The sequence below is a fragment of the Pelophylax lessonae genome (assembly GCF_965119305.1).
Source record: "Pelophylax lessonae genome assembly, chromosome: 4".
Taxonomy (NCBI): Eukaryota; Metazoa; Chordata; class Amphibia; order Anura; family Ranidae; genus Pelophylax; species Pelophylax lessonae.
Window position 1 is genome coordinate 78,467,053 of NC_138771.1, and position 15,233 is coordinate 78,482,285.

The 15,233-nt window shown below is 40.9% G+C and overlaps 1 protein-coding gene across 2 annotated transcripts in view; it reads right to left on the minus strand.

The window, feature by feature from the left end:
* Positions 1–1,665: 1,665 nt before the first annotated feature.
* Positions 1,666–15,233, minus strand: part of SPPL2A (signal peptide peptidase like 2A) — a 128,970-nt gene continuing 115,402 nt past the window's right edge. Inside the window, exons 12-15 of one of the 2 annotated variants that reach the window (XM_082254036.1) lie at positions 12,779–12,878; positions 11,856–11,933; positions 7,615–7,775; positions 1,666–2,963 (exon numbers count right to left, since the gene is read on the minus strand). In XM_082254036.1, the coding sequence (XP_082110162.1) occupies positions 2,892–2,963; positions 7,615–7,775; positions 11,856–11,933; positions 12,779–12,878 (411 nt within the window). In that variant the 3' untranslated portion in view covers positions 1,666–2,891. The remainder of the gene's footprint in view (positions 2,964–7,614; positions 7,776–11,855; positions 11,934–12,778; positions 12,879–15,233) is intronic. The other variant, XM_082254035.1, reaches the window with a different exon arrangement.

The window sequence follows — 15,233 nt, forward strand, 5'->3', positions numbered from 1 at the left end:
AAGTCAGGGGCCAGGACTAATGTGCATACAAGCCCTTTCCCACACTTTTACTTACATTTTGCTGATGCAAATTATTATTTACACCTTCCATGTGCTTAAATCTGGCTGTAAGCATGAAAACCTGAGTGCAGTGAGCAAGTAAGTGCAAGACAGAGCACCCTAGAGAAGGTGTGATACACACCAAACTTAATTGTTTCCTGCAGACCTCAATGATACCACAAACAGACTGCATCAAGATCTGCAATGTTCCCAGCTTCATTCTAATAGTCAGAGTTGTTAGGAACTGCTTGGATTCAACCTTTGAACTCAACAAGCACCTGTATTTCAACAGTTTAAACATAGATTTTCAAGTTTAGATTTATAATGTAAATGGCTTAACAGTGGTTTATATACAGTTCTAGATACACGCTTGTATATATCTAGATAGGCTTATATTTTTTGTAAACGTACAACTCCAGCATGATGCAAGCATAGAAAGCTATGTTGATTTGGGCTCCTACAAATCCGTTATTGTAAAGGGAAAAAAAAGGCAGACAATGAATGTTCTGAGATGTTTATCAAGTTACAGGTTCTGCCTGTTTGAAATGTTCCTACTTTTGTGTATGTATAAAACCTCCACGAAAAGGATGTAACTGTTATCTGTCATAAAAATTGCTATCAGTCTACTATATGGGTGGATGTAAATAAAAGTATCCAATTACTGCAAAACCAAATAAGGGGAATTTCTCAAAACGAGAGCAACCAAAATCCAGAGCACCTGGCATGGCAACCAATCAGCTACTACCTTTCATTTTCAAAGCTTAACTGAACAAGCTGAAGATAGACATTGACTGTCTGCTCTAGTTTTAAATTTCCCTCAATGTATTTAAGGGTTGGTACACATTAGCTGAATATATGATGGTTCAACAGAAACCAGCCAACATTCGGCCAGTATGTAAAGTAGCCTGCTGGAAAACCAGCAGCAGATCGGCATCTGATCAGCTCATGCAGCCAATGGCTGCAAGCATGGATTGGCGTGTTCTGACTGGGTGGGGGGCAATCCCCCTGTCAGAATACAATAGGTCAGTGGGGAGATCGCTGTAATAACATCGCATAGTTACGCTGGCCATAGACTGTGCGAATATTGGCCAGTTCAGCAGTGATTGGTTGAGATTCAAAACATTTTTGGGTAGGCTGAATGTAACCATATTGATTGACTCTGTTGATGGCGGAATCAATTTTTTTTCTTGCAACCATTAAAATTGCTTCATCTATGGCCAGCTTTAGTATAGCAAGCCCTTTTTTTCCATTCAGCTCACTGGGTTAAAGACAAAAAATAAAAAAAAAAAATTAATGGTCTGTACCAGGCTTAAGGCTTACACAGAGCAGGAGTGTTAATCTTGTGTTGTCAGCACCGGTACTTCTTTAAGTGGGACGGTTATGACTTGCCACTGAACCGTTCGGATGAAAGGCAAGTACATCTATAGTACAATTTATATTAAATTGTTAGGGAATAATGTATATTAGCACTAGGAAGTGGTCTAAAGGTTTATATTCAGGCTTAGTTCCAGGAATTAGGAGTTTAATACTACTTGTTAAAAGTGTGAAAAAGGAAACATTTTTGGGACTGGGTTACTTTTTAAATGTAATTTTCATGTTAGTACTGGGATTGGTGGGTTTAAGGTTTTTTTTAAGGGCTATCCTGGGGTTAACTTTAAGTGTTATGGAGTAGGTTTGGTTTATATGCTATGGGGTGATGATGGTTGTTATAAATATCTGATATTTGGAAAGACATGGATGCCTGTACAGGAATTCACGTGCGTTTCTGGTGCCATAAGGTAAAGTACTGTGCACTCCATGTCCCAGATATCTTAAGATCACGCAGTTTTAAATTAACAGGATTCAGAGGATTTAACAGCAATTCAAATAATATTAACAAAACCACTGTATGTCTGTGTTAGTAAAGAATACAACATGGCACAACTATATCTGTACAGGCATATATAGTACACGACTGGCTTAAAATGGAACTCCAGAAGGTATGAATAGGGGTGAGATAAAGCTCACCTCTACAAACTCATCAGGAGCTGTACTTCTTTGTTACCATTCCTCTAGCATATCTGCCTTGTCAGAGATTCCCCACAGCATTCTGTGGATTTGGCACACCCTACCTGCTGAAGGGCTAAAACACAACAAGCAATGCATCAGGTTGTAAAGGTATACTCAAATCTTACATTTTAGCTGTAAGCAGATGCAAGTGGCATTAATCACCTGCCATCTTGTTATGCAATTCTGGCATACTGGTAGCAAAGATTGTACACTTGAATTTACAGTGCTGCACCTAAGAGTTCTTCAGTAGCCAGTGGTATGAGACGCTTTAGACTAAAGGCAGAGCCAGGAGAAGTTTCCATGGGTGACTTTGTCCTTCTAAAACTGAAATATTAAACATTTTATGTGCATCGACCATAAAAAAACAGTAAACTTTTCAAACTGGAGCAAGTATGTCAGCCATTAATAAATGAGTCTCCCCCTCATCTTTAAACACTAGTAAGGACTTCCCCTCTAGGGTAGTCTACAGTGGAAGGGCTGGATGATGCTGCTGTTGCCTACTTTTGTTATAGGGCAAAGATCAAAAAGACCTTTTTTATCTGAAGTAAGGCACAATGTAATAGAAATAGATCTTCCAACATCAGAAGTGGAAAGAGCATTGTGCCATGTTAGCCAGTAACAAATATATTACACATTCTTTCATTAATCTTCCCCCCATTCCGGATTTACATACAATTAAAAAAAAAATCTAGAAAATATATTCAGATTACAATTTCAATAGGGAGAATACAGCAGAAGATTTCTAAACCTATCTGAAAATACCAGATTAAAAATAAAAAGTTCATTGAAGCATAATGGTTACATCACTGTACTTCTTGTGCTTCACCTGTAATAATATTTTCTTCATTAACAGCATTGTCTGTTTGCTCCATTATCTAAAACAATAAAAAAAAAAAAAGAATAGGAGGTTACCGCAAGAATAAGTAACCAGAACGCTGAATATTAATAAAAAGCCATGATTTCAGTTAACTTAAAACAGTAATAATAAAACAGTATTAAAAGCTCCCAAAAGAGTATCAGAAATTGAAAGGGTCATTAATTTACAGAGAAAACCACATGTAACCGAAACCAAAATTATTTAGTGTCTGAATTAGTACTCCAAGAGAATATGTTCAAATAAGCAGGATTCTAAATAAAAAGTCTTTAATTTTTTATTTAGCAAGATCAAAAAAATTGGATAAGGGCTACATATATTCTGGTACCTCATCCATAATGGACACCCAGAAAAGTGAATTTTAGAACTTTGGGGACTCTACTGGTACCAGAGAAGGACAGTATTATAAAAAGAATATTTTTTTTACAAAAAGCAAAAAAATATATCATAAATGATACAAATCGATGCTTATATGGATAGTACAGGCCATAAATATGAAATTTCTTCAATATTCCTTTGCTAACGCTTCAAGAGGTTGACACGTTTCGCAATTGTTGTTTCCTCAGGACCTCAAAATTTGTGATTTGCAAAGAAAGCATTGGTATGTGCCAATCTGAATATCAATAATAGCCAAAGATACGTCGTATGACACAGGGATATCATGTGACTTGTGACGCAGAAGAGCAAAATGTAGTGCCAGCAAATCTGGTTGTAATAACTTAGTAAATGATTCTTGAAATATGTAGTTCAGCACAAGATCTCAGATGTTCAATCCCTTAAAGAGGAAGTAAACCCTCCTCAGGAAGTTGTACCTATAGGTAAGCCTATGATAAGGCTTACCTATAGGTACTGTAAATATCTCCTAAACTTGCACCGTTTAGGAGATATTTACCTTTAATGCAGCCAGTGACGTCACTGGCGCATGCGCTCTGAAGGAACGGCTGATCGTGCCGTTCCTTCAGAGCCCCGTGCCGTGACCGTCGGCTCCCGCGCGCGTGCGCGGGAGTGACGTCACCGCGGCTCCGGCCAATCAGATGACCGGATGCCGCGATCCCGGAAGACGGGCGACATGTCATGTCGCCCGTCATACAGGTAAGAGAGCGGCACGGCGGGGGCTCGTTCTAAGGTAAGTATTTCATAATGAGCTAGTATGCGATGCATACTAGCTCATTATGTCTTTCTCTTGCAGGTTGTAAAAAAAAAAAAAATATTTTTAAACGAGTTTACAACCTCTTTAAGAAATGTGTTTTCACAGAGCAGCCATCACCACCTGGGGTGTGCCACGTTCAATGCACAGGTATTTCCTGATACATAGTACTGACCCACTCCAAAAATTCCTACAAGCCAAAGCAGCTACATAGGAACTTATTGTTTTGGACGGACAGGCTCGGATCGGATGTCAGCGGACATGTCTCCGCTGACATCCGATGCCCCATAGAGATGCATGGAGCATCTGTTCAGATCCTCCTGAAAAACTGACAGGCGGATCTGAACGGTCCACAAGTATGAAAGGGGCCTTAAAGTGATTTTAAAGTCTGGTTTTGTTTTTTATAAAAACACAGCAGCCTGGATCTTCTTCTTCTCGGGTCCCTCTTTGGCTCTCCTGGCCCCTCCCTCCTTTGTGTGCCCCCACAGCAAGCAGCTTGCTATGGGAGCACCTAAGCCGAATTGCAGCTCCGTGTATCCAAACATAGAGCTGCGGTTCGGCCGGCTCCCTCTCTCTCTCCTGATTGCCTTGCTGACTTTGATTGACAGCAGCAGGAGCCAATGGCGCTGCTGCTGTGTCTTAGCCAATAAGGAGGGGAGTCCCGGAAGGCTTAGACAGTCGTGGACATTGCTGGATCGGGATGGGGCTCAGGTAAGCATCAGGGGGGCTGAGGGGAGCTGCTGCACATAGAAGTTTTTTTTATCTTAATGCATTAAGATAAAATGTCTTCTGTGTATAGAAGCCCCGCCCTAATACTTACCTGAGCCCATCTCTCTCCACGAGTCCCTCACCTGTCTGGGACTCTCCCTCCTGATTGGCTAAGACACAGCAGTGGCGCAATCCTGCAGCTGTCAAAGTCAATTAGAAAATCAGGAGAGAGAGGGGGCTGGGCCGAACAGCAGCTCTGTGTCTGAATGGACACACAGAGCTGCATCTCAGTTTGGGTGCCCCCATAGTAAGCAGCTTGACTGAAGGGAGGGGCTAGGAGCAGCAAAGAGGGACCCGAGAAGAAGATGACCCAAGCTGCCCTGTGCAAAACGAACTACACAGAGGAGGCAAGTATATCATGTTTGTTATTTAGAAAAAAAAATAGACTTTACAATCACTTTAAGACAAAAAACTTAAACTCCCCCTTTAATGTGGGACAAAAGCAACATGCAGATTGCTTCAGATTTGACTAGACAGATCAACATTTACCAACTGCTATGTTGTGTAAGGACATACCTGAACAATACAAAAAAAGAACATCCTATCAGATAGACACTCAGACTACACAGTTGTTTGTCAGTTTTGTTGATCTGATAAGACAATCTTAAAAGAAAATCTTGCTGCGTGTGGCCAGTACAAAAGTCAGCAGAGAAGAGCTAAGGGAATCAAAGTCGTTCTAAAGCCTAAGGCCTCACGCACACTGGACGTTTTTACAGCTGCTGTTTTTGGCGTCAGATATTTTTTTCTGCAGCCGGAAAACTCCCCAGCATGTTATTCTATGTGTCCATGCACACATAGGCTGTTATCAGCAGTTTTTAGCAGGGGCGTTTTCTGGCTGTAAAAGAAGCCAGAACTCGTGGGTTTTAGGAGGCGTTTTTCAGCTGTAAAAAGGCTCTAACTCTGATAAAAGCTAAAAATTGCTGAAAAACACGGTTATTCTGCGTTTATCAACGTTTTTGAGCCATAAGCTTTTGTGGGAACATAAAAAAAAAAAGCTAAAAAATGCTACAGCTGAAAAAAAGCTAAAAACCGCTGAAAAACGCTACTGCAAAAAAGCTGAAAAACGCCTTCTACAGCTACAGCTTTCTACTGACCGTTTGATAACATCCAGTGTGCATGAGGCCTAAAGGTTTTTTCTTTAACCTTAATCCATTCTATGCATTAAGGTAAAAAAAAAAAATCTTCTGTGTACTAGAATCCCCCCACCCCTCCATACTTACCCGAGCCCATTCCTGATCCAATGCTGTGCTTGAGAGCAGCGGCTCTACCAGTTCTGTCCCTCCTCACTGGGCAGATTGAGAGGAGCAGGAGGGATTTGCTCCCACTTCTGTCAATCAAATCCTGTGACAAGGGAGTGAGGCCAAGCCGTCCTGTCTGTCTCAAAAGATGGAGACAGGGTGGCTCAGGAGTGAGCCCGCACGAGTGCTCCCATAGAACGGGGCTTTCTATGGGGGCACTCACTGAAGAGAAGTGCCAGCTGAAGACTCGAGAAGAGGTGGATTGGGGCTGCTCATTGCAAAACCACTGCACAGAGCAGGTAAGAACTACATGTTTATTATTTTAGGGTAAAAAAAAACAGCTTTAATATCGATTTAAATTCCTGCTCTAATTCCCTATCCCCTGTAAACAAAAATGGTAAAGTGATCTTTGTCCAATATCTGATGAATCTGGGAGGATATCCTACAAGCCATCCAGTACATATCTTTAGCTCTCTTGCACAGGATGACACAGATTTTTAGTCTACATAGAAAATACCGCACATGAAAATTCCTGAATAGAATAGGGCTAACCTCTGACTCCTGCTGCAGCAAATGTGGCTGACCCCAAGGAAATTTGAAACACATCCTATGACAGCTTAAAGATACTAGGCAGAAGTTATTACAATCCTAAAATCATGTAATTGGTACTCCATTGCTCCCAACTGTCCCTGATTTCGAGGGACTGTCTCTGATTTGAAGCAATCTCCCTGTGTCCCTCATTCCTCCTCATGTGTCCCTCATTTTGGTCTGATCTATATAGTTTTATATAAAAAGCACTATTTATCATTCAAAAAGTGTTTCCTATGGCTAAACCTTTCATCCAATTTCTAAATTGGTGCATTTGTACATGTCAAAATCCAAAATAAAGGAATAGCAGTGGTAAAAAAGCCCTTGTGGGTTTAACTCTTTTTTTGATAATTCTCCTTTAAGAGGGTGGGGCAGGGGGTGTGTCCTATGACTACACCCTTTTGCTAATAGGTGTCCCTGCTTCCCATCTCAAAAAGTTGGGAGGTATGGTACCCCACTGGTTGGCACTATCACTTGCACCCTAGGGAATTTTGACTTTTTGAATTTCTAGCAGTTTCTAGAGCACCATTTGCTGTGTTTAAATTGGGGGAGGGCCGGGGGGGGGGGCAGGGGACTAAGGGGAATTTTTGTAGGATAGCAGGTGTTATGTATATGGGAGGGGTGCCTAGAATAAAGAGGATTACAAGAACATCTGACTGCAAATGTATACCTACAGGCCCAATCCTGCTACTAGATAGAAAACATGGAGAGAAGTCTAGTTTATTTTGGTCTGTGAATTCTCAGATTTGTGAACATAATTTACAATATTCTTATCAGGTATGTACCAAAGAAGTGTGAAGAAAGTGTAGAGGCAGAGGGTAGTGTAGGAAATAACTTGTGGCCTAGACTTAGCACAGATGTGATTAGAGGTTTTCAGTACAAGTTTGATATCAGAGTAAATACCGCCATACCTCATAAGTTCCTCCATTCCAGAACTTCTTCATTTCCTTTCTTCTCCAGGCAATAACAGAACTAGTCAGAAGAGTACATGGCACTAGATACAGGAGAGCTGGCTGGCCTGTCTTCATCACCATTAGAATGATGAATGTCAAGACCATCCCCACAGCATAAGCTGCAAATTAAACATAATCAGTAGGTCAATTAATGGAATATACTAATTATAAGCTTAGAGAAGAATTAACATCTGCTGGTTTCTTTTTTTAAAATAAATGGGCCCCCAGGAGCTGTCAGCCATAATATGCACCTCATATTAGCACATTATGGCAGACTTTCCTCTCAAACAACTCCCTCTAGCACGCTTCTAGTGCTTCCATCTTCTCCTGCTCTTTTTTCCGGGTTTGGTCTGTTAGCCACTTAAATGGCCGGGCAGTGATAGCATCACTTCCATGCATGCGCACGGAAGTCACATCATCATGGCATAGAGGGGTGCTGTAAAAGTCCTCTTAGATGCCTATGCATGGCTCCATGTACCCTAATGCTGATAGGCAGGTAGAAACATTTATGACAGCAGAGACCAATAGGGTGTCTTCGATCATAAAAATCCTACCAGTAAGCATTTATTTTTTTAATTCAAATCTGTTTTAAAGCAACCCGGTCAGAAAAGCATGAAAAAAAAAAAAAAACTCCACCTAAACAGGTTTACCTGTAAGTGAATGTGATTAAAAGTATGTAGCGCTTATCATAAATAAATTATTATGGGCAGATCAATTAAAAGATAGTCCATAAAAAAAAAAGTCCATAGAAAAGAACTTCCGGAGATCCTCGTCGAGAAGTGTGATAAAACCAACACTTAAAGCCCGTACACACGAGTCGAAATTCGGCCTGGAATTTTCGTCCGACGACCGATCTGCCGATTTTCGGCTTGTTAGTATGGTGCTCTCGACAACCGACTCCGACTTTTCGGCCAAAAAAATTCTGGTGTGCAGGCTATAAAATTTTTGTCCACCGTCAAAACACGTCCGATTTTCGTGCAGTCAGTACAGATTTCGACAGGGAAAAATCTTATGAGCAAGACTGGGCATGCTCAGAGATGAAAGAACACAAAGAAAGCAATCCAACACATGATATCACTTCTGAAGTAGAATTCTGTCGTGCGTGAAAATTCGTGTGCAGTCTACAGCACATTCCAACCAACAAACACCACTCTGGACAAAAGACGGACGACCGGTCGGCGGAAATTAATTGCGTGTGTACGAGGCTTAAGTGGGAGGGTGCAACAGATCCACCACCAGATTTTAAGCCAAAACACGCTTACCAGACTGATGAATAAACACGCTTCTAAGCAATAACCATGGCAAGCTGCAGGTAGCAGTCAGAAGATCGCCTTCCCAATCCACTTCTCAAAAGAGGGGGGATCTCATACAGATAAGATCAAAATATCCAGCCGGAAACCACTCATATAAAAATAAATGATACCCCTCATAGTGCAGTATGTAAGTTTCAAAATGTTTAATGAAATGATGAAATAAAACTCACATTATAGTAGGTACAAACAGGCATAAAAACCGCCGATCAGCGTAGAGCGTAGTTCCGATTCTACCAACAAGATGGCCGCAGTCGTCCTCTGCTGCGCATGTGCGTCCAGGCGTCAACCAATAAGGAGCGGCCCAACGCGTTTCGTCATACGCAAATGACGTCTTCAGGGGGGGTGTAAGTGAATACTCTCCCTTTATACTACCAACACTTCAGGTAACGTCAGCCTCTTGTATCCCCAGTTGAGCTCAGGATTTCTTACCACCAACCTCCAAATTACTACAGAACACAGCATTCGCTGGACCAAAACTTAAACTATTGAGCAAATAGGTTGGGCTCCTCAATTGCCTCTCAAAGTTAGTCAGCATGTTTAAATTGAAAACTCAGCAATACCGTTAAGATCTGATCGCAGACTTGAGTTGAAGGGTGCTTTAGGAGATTCAGCAGGCTGCTTGAGGACTGCTGAAAGCTACGTATAAAGTTATATGATCAGGCCCGGACTGGGACAAAAAATAGGCCCGGCATTTTGGACTGAGCAGCCCATTTTACAGCCAAAATTACAAAAAATTACAACCAGTTTTTCTATGTCTTTTAGTTACAGTATATTTGGCCAGCTTCAGTCATTGTAAGCCCTGTACGCTTTAACCACTTGCCGACCACACAATAGCGGAATGACGACTACAGCCTGGCCGGTCAGGGTGTCATATGACGTCCTCCCATGATTGCGCCCACCGCACGCCCATGGTGGCGTGCGGGTACCACGCCTTTTGATCACTTTGTCCTCTGGACACAGCTGATCACAGGTTGAGATAAAGAGCCAATCAGCTGCTCTTTACCATATGATCAACAGTACCCACTATTGCTGCCAATCAGAGCCCCCCAGTGCCTCCTCATCAGTGTCACCTATCAGTTCTCATCAGTGTTACCAATCAGTGCCCACCAGTGCCTCCTCATCAGTGTAATCTATCAGTGCCCCCTACCAGTGCAGCCTCATCAATGCCGTCTCATCAGTGCCAATCATTGAAGGAGAAAATCTACCTGTTTGCAAAATTTTATAACTATGAAAAGGTTTTTTTTTTTTTTTTTTCAAAAGGTTTGGTCTTTTTTAGTTTATTTTGCAAAAATATATAATTATATGCCACCAAAGGAAAGCTCTTTTTGTGTGAAAAAAATTATAACAAATGTTATATGCGTACAGTGTTGCGCAATTGTCATTCAAAGTGCGACAGCGCTGAAAGCTGAGAATTGGCCTGGGCAGGAAGGGGGTAAAGGTGCCCAGTAGACAAGTGATTAAAGACAGGTCAGTGGCAGCTGCAGCTATCTGTAGCTATCCTCTCTGCCAGCGATTACCTGCGAAGATTTGCTGGCAGAGCGGATAGTTATAGATAGCTGCAGCTGCCACTGACCTGTCTTTAAAGCGTACAGGGCTTGATGGTCAGCAGATTTCTCCTGTTGTCATTCACACCGGTGCTATTTACCCGTACAAATGCAGCCTAAGTCAGGCCAGTGCAAGATGGACTGTGATTGGTCAGTTTGGGTTATTTTGCATAAAGTCAACAGACATAGGAGCGGTGCAGTAACCCATAGTAACCAATCAGAACTTGTCACACATGTAACCAACCAGTAGTGACTTGCGATATGATTTAATGTTCTGGGTGACTGAATCTCCTGGTTGCAATCAGAGCTGGCTGACAAAATGGAAGCCCCATTATATATGCACAGTCTATATACAGTATTCACTGTGTCATAGGAAGCGACAGTGCTGAGCCTGTTGTTATCAGAAACAGTGCTTGCTGGGACTAGTCCCAGCAAGCTTCAGGGAAGCCCCAGCATCTATACAATCCCAGGTCACAGCACTGCAGGAATGTCAGATAAGTTATAGGAGGAGTCTGTACAGCAGCAATGCAGCACCTACTTTCAAGGTGACAGGCAGGTCAGTCTCCAAAAGTTTCCCCCTTCCTCTTCACTGAAAACACCTGAACTCCGATCCCACTATCAGCAATGCTAGATGCAGCTCTATTCCCTCAGTCTGTCTGACCCGCGCTCTGACACAGCTCTAGTGCTTGCTGATGCCCCGCCCACCTTTACAGCCAAACAAGGGAAGCAGTAGGAGGAGACAGCCTGTGACCTGAGCTCTCCTCTCCCACAATACTGAAAAGGAAACACAGTGGAGTGAGCGGAGCAGTGTGCGCAGGGTGGGCTGATTCAAGGATTATTGCCTCGTCCACACAGCCTTATGCTGGCACCTTCCCCTATTAGTAAATGCTGCCTGGTGGCCCCGTGGTGGCCCCAGCCCACCGGGAAAGTGCCCGGTCTGCCCTATGGCCAGTCCGGGCCTGTATATGATGGAAAGAGGTGTAGCTGTTAAAAATGTTTGAATATATTTTACTCTTTAAGTGGAAGGGAGAATATCATTTGGAGGGTCATTGGTTAACTGCCATCTGTCTTTTTGTTTCTTAATGTCCCATCCTTTGAGCCAGCACTGATACCTGGTTCTCAAACTTTACTGACAAACTGTATGCTGTCAATTTAGTATTGTTCTAAAGTACAAATGTTGTGGCCATTTTCATTGTTAAGTGTATTCTGGCATCAAAAAAAAAAAAAAAAAAGTTATCGTACACATTGCTTTTAAAACTAAAGTTTACAAACTATAGTCTATGTTAACTCAGTCCATAACTATTCCTGGCTATATTTAGATATTTTTATATACGGCACCTACCTATGGTGCAGGATATATAATATATACTTGAAGAGGATGTTCGAACATCGAATCTTTTGCAGTAAGCAACCAAGAGACCTAAAAAACAAAAAAATAATCAGAAGACAGACATCACATACTGAAATAAACGTAGCTGTCCTGCGTTAAATAGGTTATTTCAGGGTTTACAAGCACCTATAAAGCTTTGCAATATCATTACCTATGGGTTCATTCTTCAATATAATTTCTAAATAACTACGTTAAGAAAGAGGTCCTGAAAACTTGACCTACTGGTGTGACTGTACAACTGGTGTTGAGAAACACTGCTCTAATCTTGTGCAATTTGCTGTTAAGAGAAAGGTAAGATCAACCTTTGGAATAAACAGTTCATCTCAAAGTGAAGCTGTGCATTGCCTATGCTTGGCTAGACGACGGGTTCAGTTAATAGTGGGCTCTCACTTCCCGGTTGCTGCAGTGAAAGTATTCAATGGTGTCAAATCCGCTTAATCTCCTGTACATCAGCACTTAGGGAGGAGGGCTATCACTAAACAAGCTAAGTTGCTACACTACACATAAAACTAATGGAGAGAACAGAAAAAATGACTCATTACTGTGCTTCTGTACTGTCTATTAAGCAGACTGAGAGCATGACTAAGCTGTGTTGCAGCACCGAGGTGGGTCTGGCGGTGCTAAATAGTAGGGGTGCCTGGATCCCAAGGCTGGCTGTAAACAAAACTGCAAGTCAAGTGGCAGGTAATGCAGCCTACATAACATGTCTTTAAGCAGAGTGTTTAGCTGCCTGTCTAAATAGTTTTCTTCACATCATTATTGCCAAGAAAAGCAGCGTTACAAAAGTCTACACAAGACAGCATAGCAACATACAAAGCAGATGTAAATATGAAGGGGGTACACCAAACATATACAAAAACATATTTCTCACTCACCAGGCACAATTATATCTCCAAAGCCCAACAAGGACATAGGTATTTCACACAATGTCACAGCAGAGTACTGAAGCCTAGGTACCCTAATGACTACAGGCAACTGGAAAACAAAAACAAACATGAAAAAGGTACACTTGAGATTAACCAACAAGATCTGTAAGGAGTACAAAATACCCTAGTAACTATGGATGACCACAATACTCCCCTTTTCTGCAAACTGATAAAAGGAAAAAAGGAATTACACATGGTCTGAAGAACCACTTTAAGGACAAGGGACATTTTTTCAAGGATGGGGAGGTTAACATTTTGGAAAGAGAAGACAACTGATGTGCAAAGGCATGAAAGAGGTCATCTATGTCTAAATGGAACAACCATTCCTTAACAGGGGTGGGGGACTTTGATGCCATCTATCAACCACATACAATGCAGTTTTAACATCTCTACGTAGGCAGTTTGACAACAATCTTAACACACCTTCACCCCATGTATAATGAAAAATGAACACCTGTTGCAGACTTCCTGGCATCACAGGATTGGATTATTACGGCTCGATCCACACCTAGGCAATTTGAATCACGTGATGCGTTCGCGATGCAATTGCAGTCACCCAAAAGAAGCTCCTGCTCCTATTTGAGAGAGAAGCTTCATGTGTTGCGATTTAGCCATGATTGCAGCATGATTTATCGCATGACAATCGTGGCAAAGTAGCACCCCGACTGGGAAGGCATTAATAAGTAATGTAAAGTTATAATGTATACTTCACCAACCTTAAATATACAGCAGCCAGCAACAAACCAAAATTTGTGAATAAAATGTATGGATAAAATGCAGCACTGATAAATTAAATAATTGTGCTATAAAGTGAAATAGTGCACGTGCATATGAATATATGCTTAGCAAAAAAATGTGCTATTGTGTGCAACACATATATATATGTGCACTTCAATAAGGAATGTGCAATTAATCAAATAAAAGTGCAAAAATTACACATAAACAGAAATTGTGCAATATTAAACAACAAAATACATATATATATATATATATATATATATATATATATATATATATAAAGTTCATAAGTAATTCAAGGGCTGATGCTGTTAGTAAAAATGTTCATCATAGCAATAGTCCATAAATTCCACCATGGATGTGCAAAAATGCTGATAAGTCTTCTATTGTGATTTTGGGTTAATAACCATCACTGATAGGACAACTAAGTTGAAGGCTTACCAGAAGTAGTGGACCCAATAAAGTATACACCTTTTTGGTTATTCAGGCTTGCAAGGAATAGATGGGGCTGTATGGTGGTATATCACTCAGAGATTAATGGCTCAATCCTTCATCATTATTCGCATATATAGGGTACAATAACCACTAGCAGTAAGAGCAGCAAGAATCCTTCCACCGGACAGTCAAAAAATAAAAAGCTCACATAGTGTGTACCTTTAAAACCATTTTAATATTAGAGAAAAAGAAACACACTTACAGAAAATTGGATGGTACAGCGCTTGTATAAGTAGATGAACACGGCATTTGCAGTAGACCCACCGAATTTCGTCTACGAAGATCTAATCTGGGGTGACCCCAGATGATGTCGTCTTAGACGAAACGCGCCGGGTCTACTGCAAATACCGTGTTAATCTCATTATACAAGAGCTTTACTATCCTTTTTTTTGTAAGTGTGTTTCTTTTTCTCTAATATTAAAATGGTTTTAAAGGTACACACTATGTGAACTTTTTATTTTTTTGACTGTCCAGTGGAAGGATTCTTGCTGCTCTAACTGCTAGTGGTTATTGTACCCTATATATGCGGATATTGATGAAGGATTGAGCAATTCATCTCTGAGTGATATACCACCATACAGCCCATCTATTCTTTGCAAGCCTGAATGACCCAAAAGGTGTCCTATCGGTGATGGTTATGCACCCGAGATCACAATAGAAGACTTATCAGCACTTTTGCACATCCATGGTGGAATTTATAGACTATTGCTACGATGAACATTTTTACTAACAGCATCAGCCTTTAAATTACTTATGCACTTTAATCTATATGTATGTATTTTGTTATTTAATATTGCACAATTTCTGTTTAATATGTGTAATTTTTGCACTTTATTTGATTAATTGCACATTCCTTATTGAAGTGCACATATATTTATGTGTTGCACACAATAGCACTTTAAATTGCGTGATTTTGCTAATTTTTTTGCTAAACATATATTCCTATGCACATGCACTATTGCACTTTATAGCACAATTATTTAATTTATCAGCGTTGCATTTTATCCATATATTAGGAAGTAATGGCATTGCAAACCGTGTCCCACATTTTGTTATTATAGAATGCAGTGAGGTCTACTCAAAAAAAAAAAAAAAAAAAATTGAGGGTTATGGGCTGGCCTAGTTAATCAAGGCCGGATATAAAAAACACATTGAAATATTGGGGGAGGCA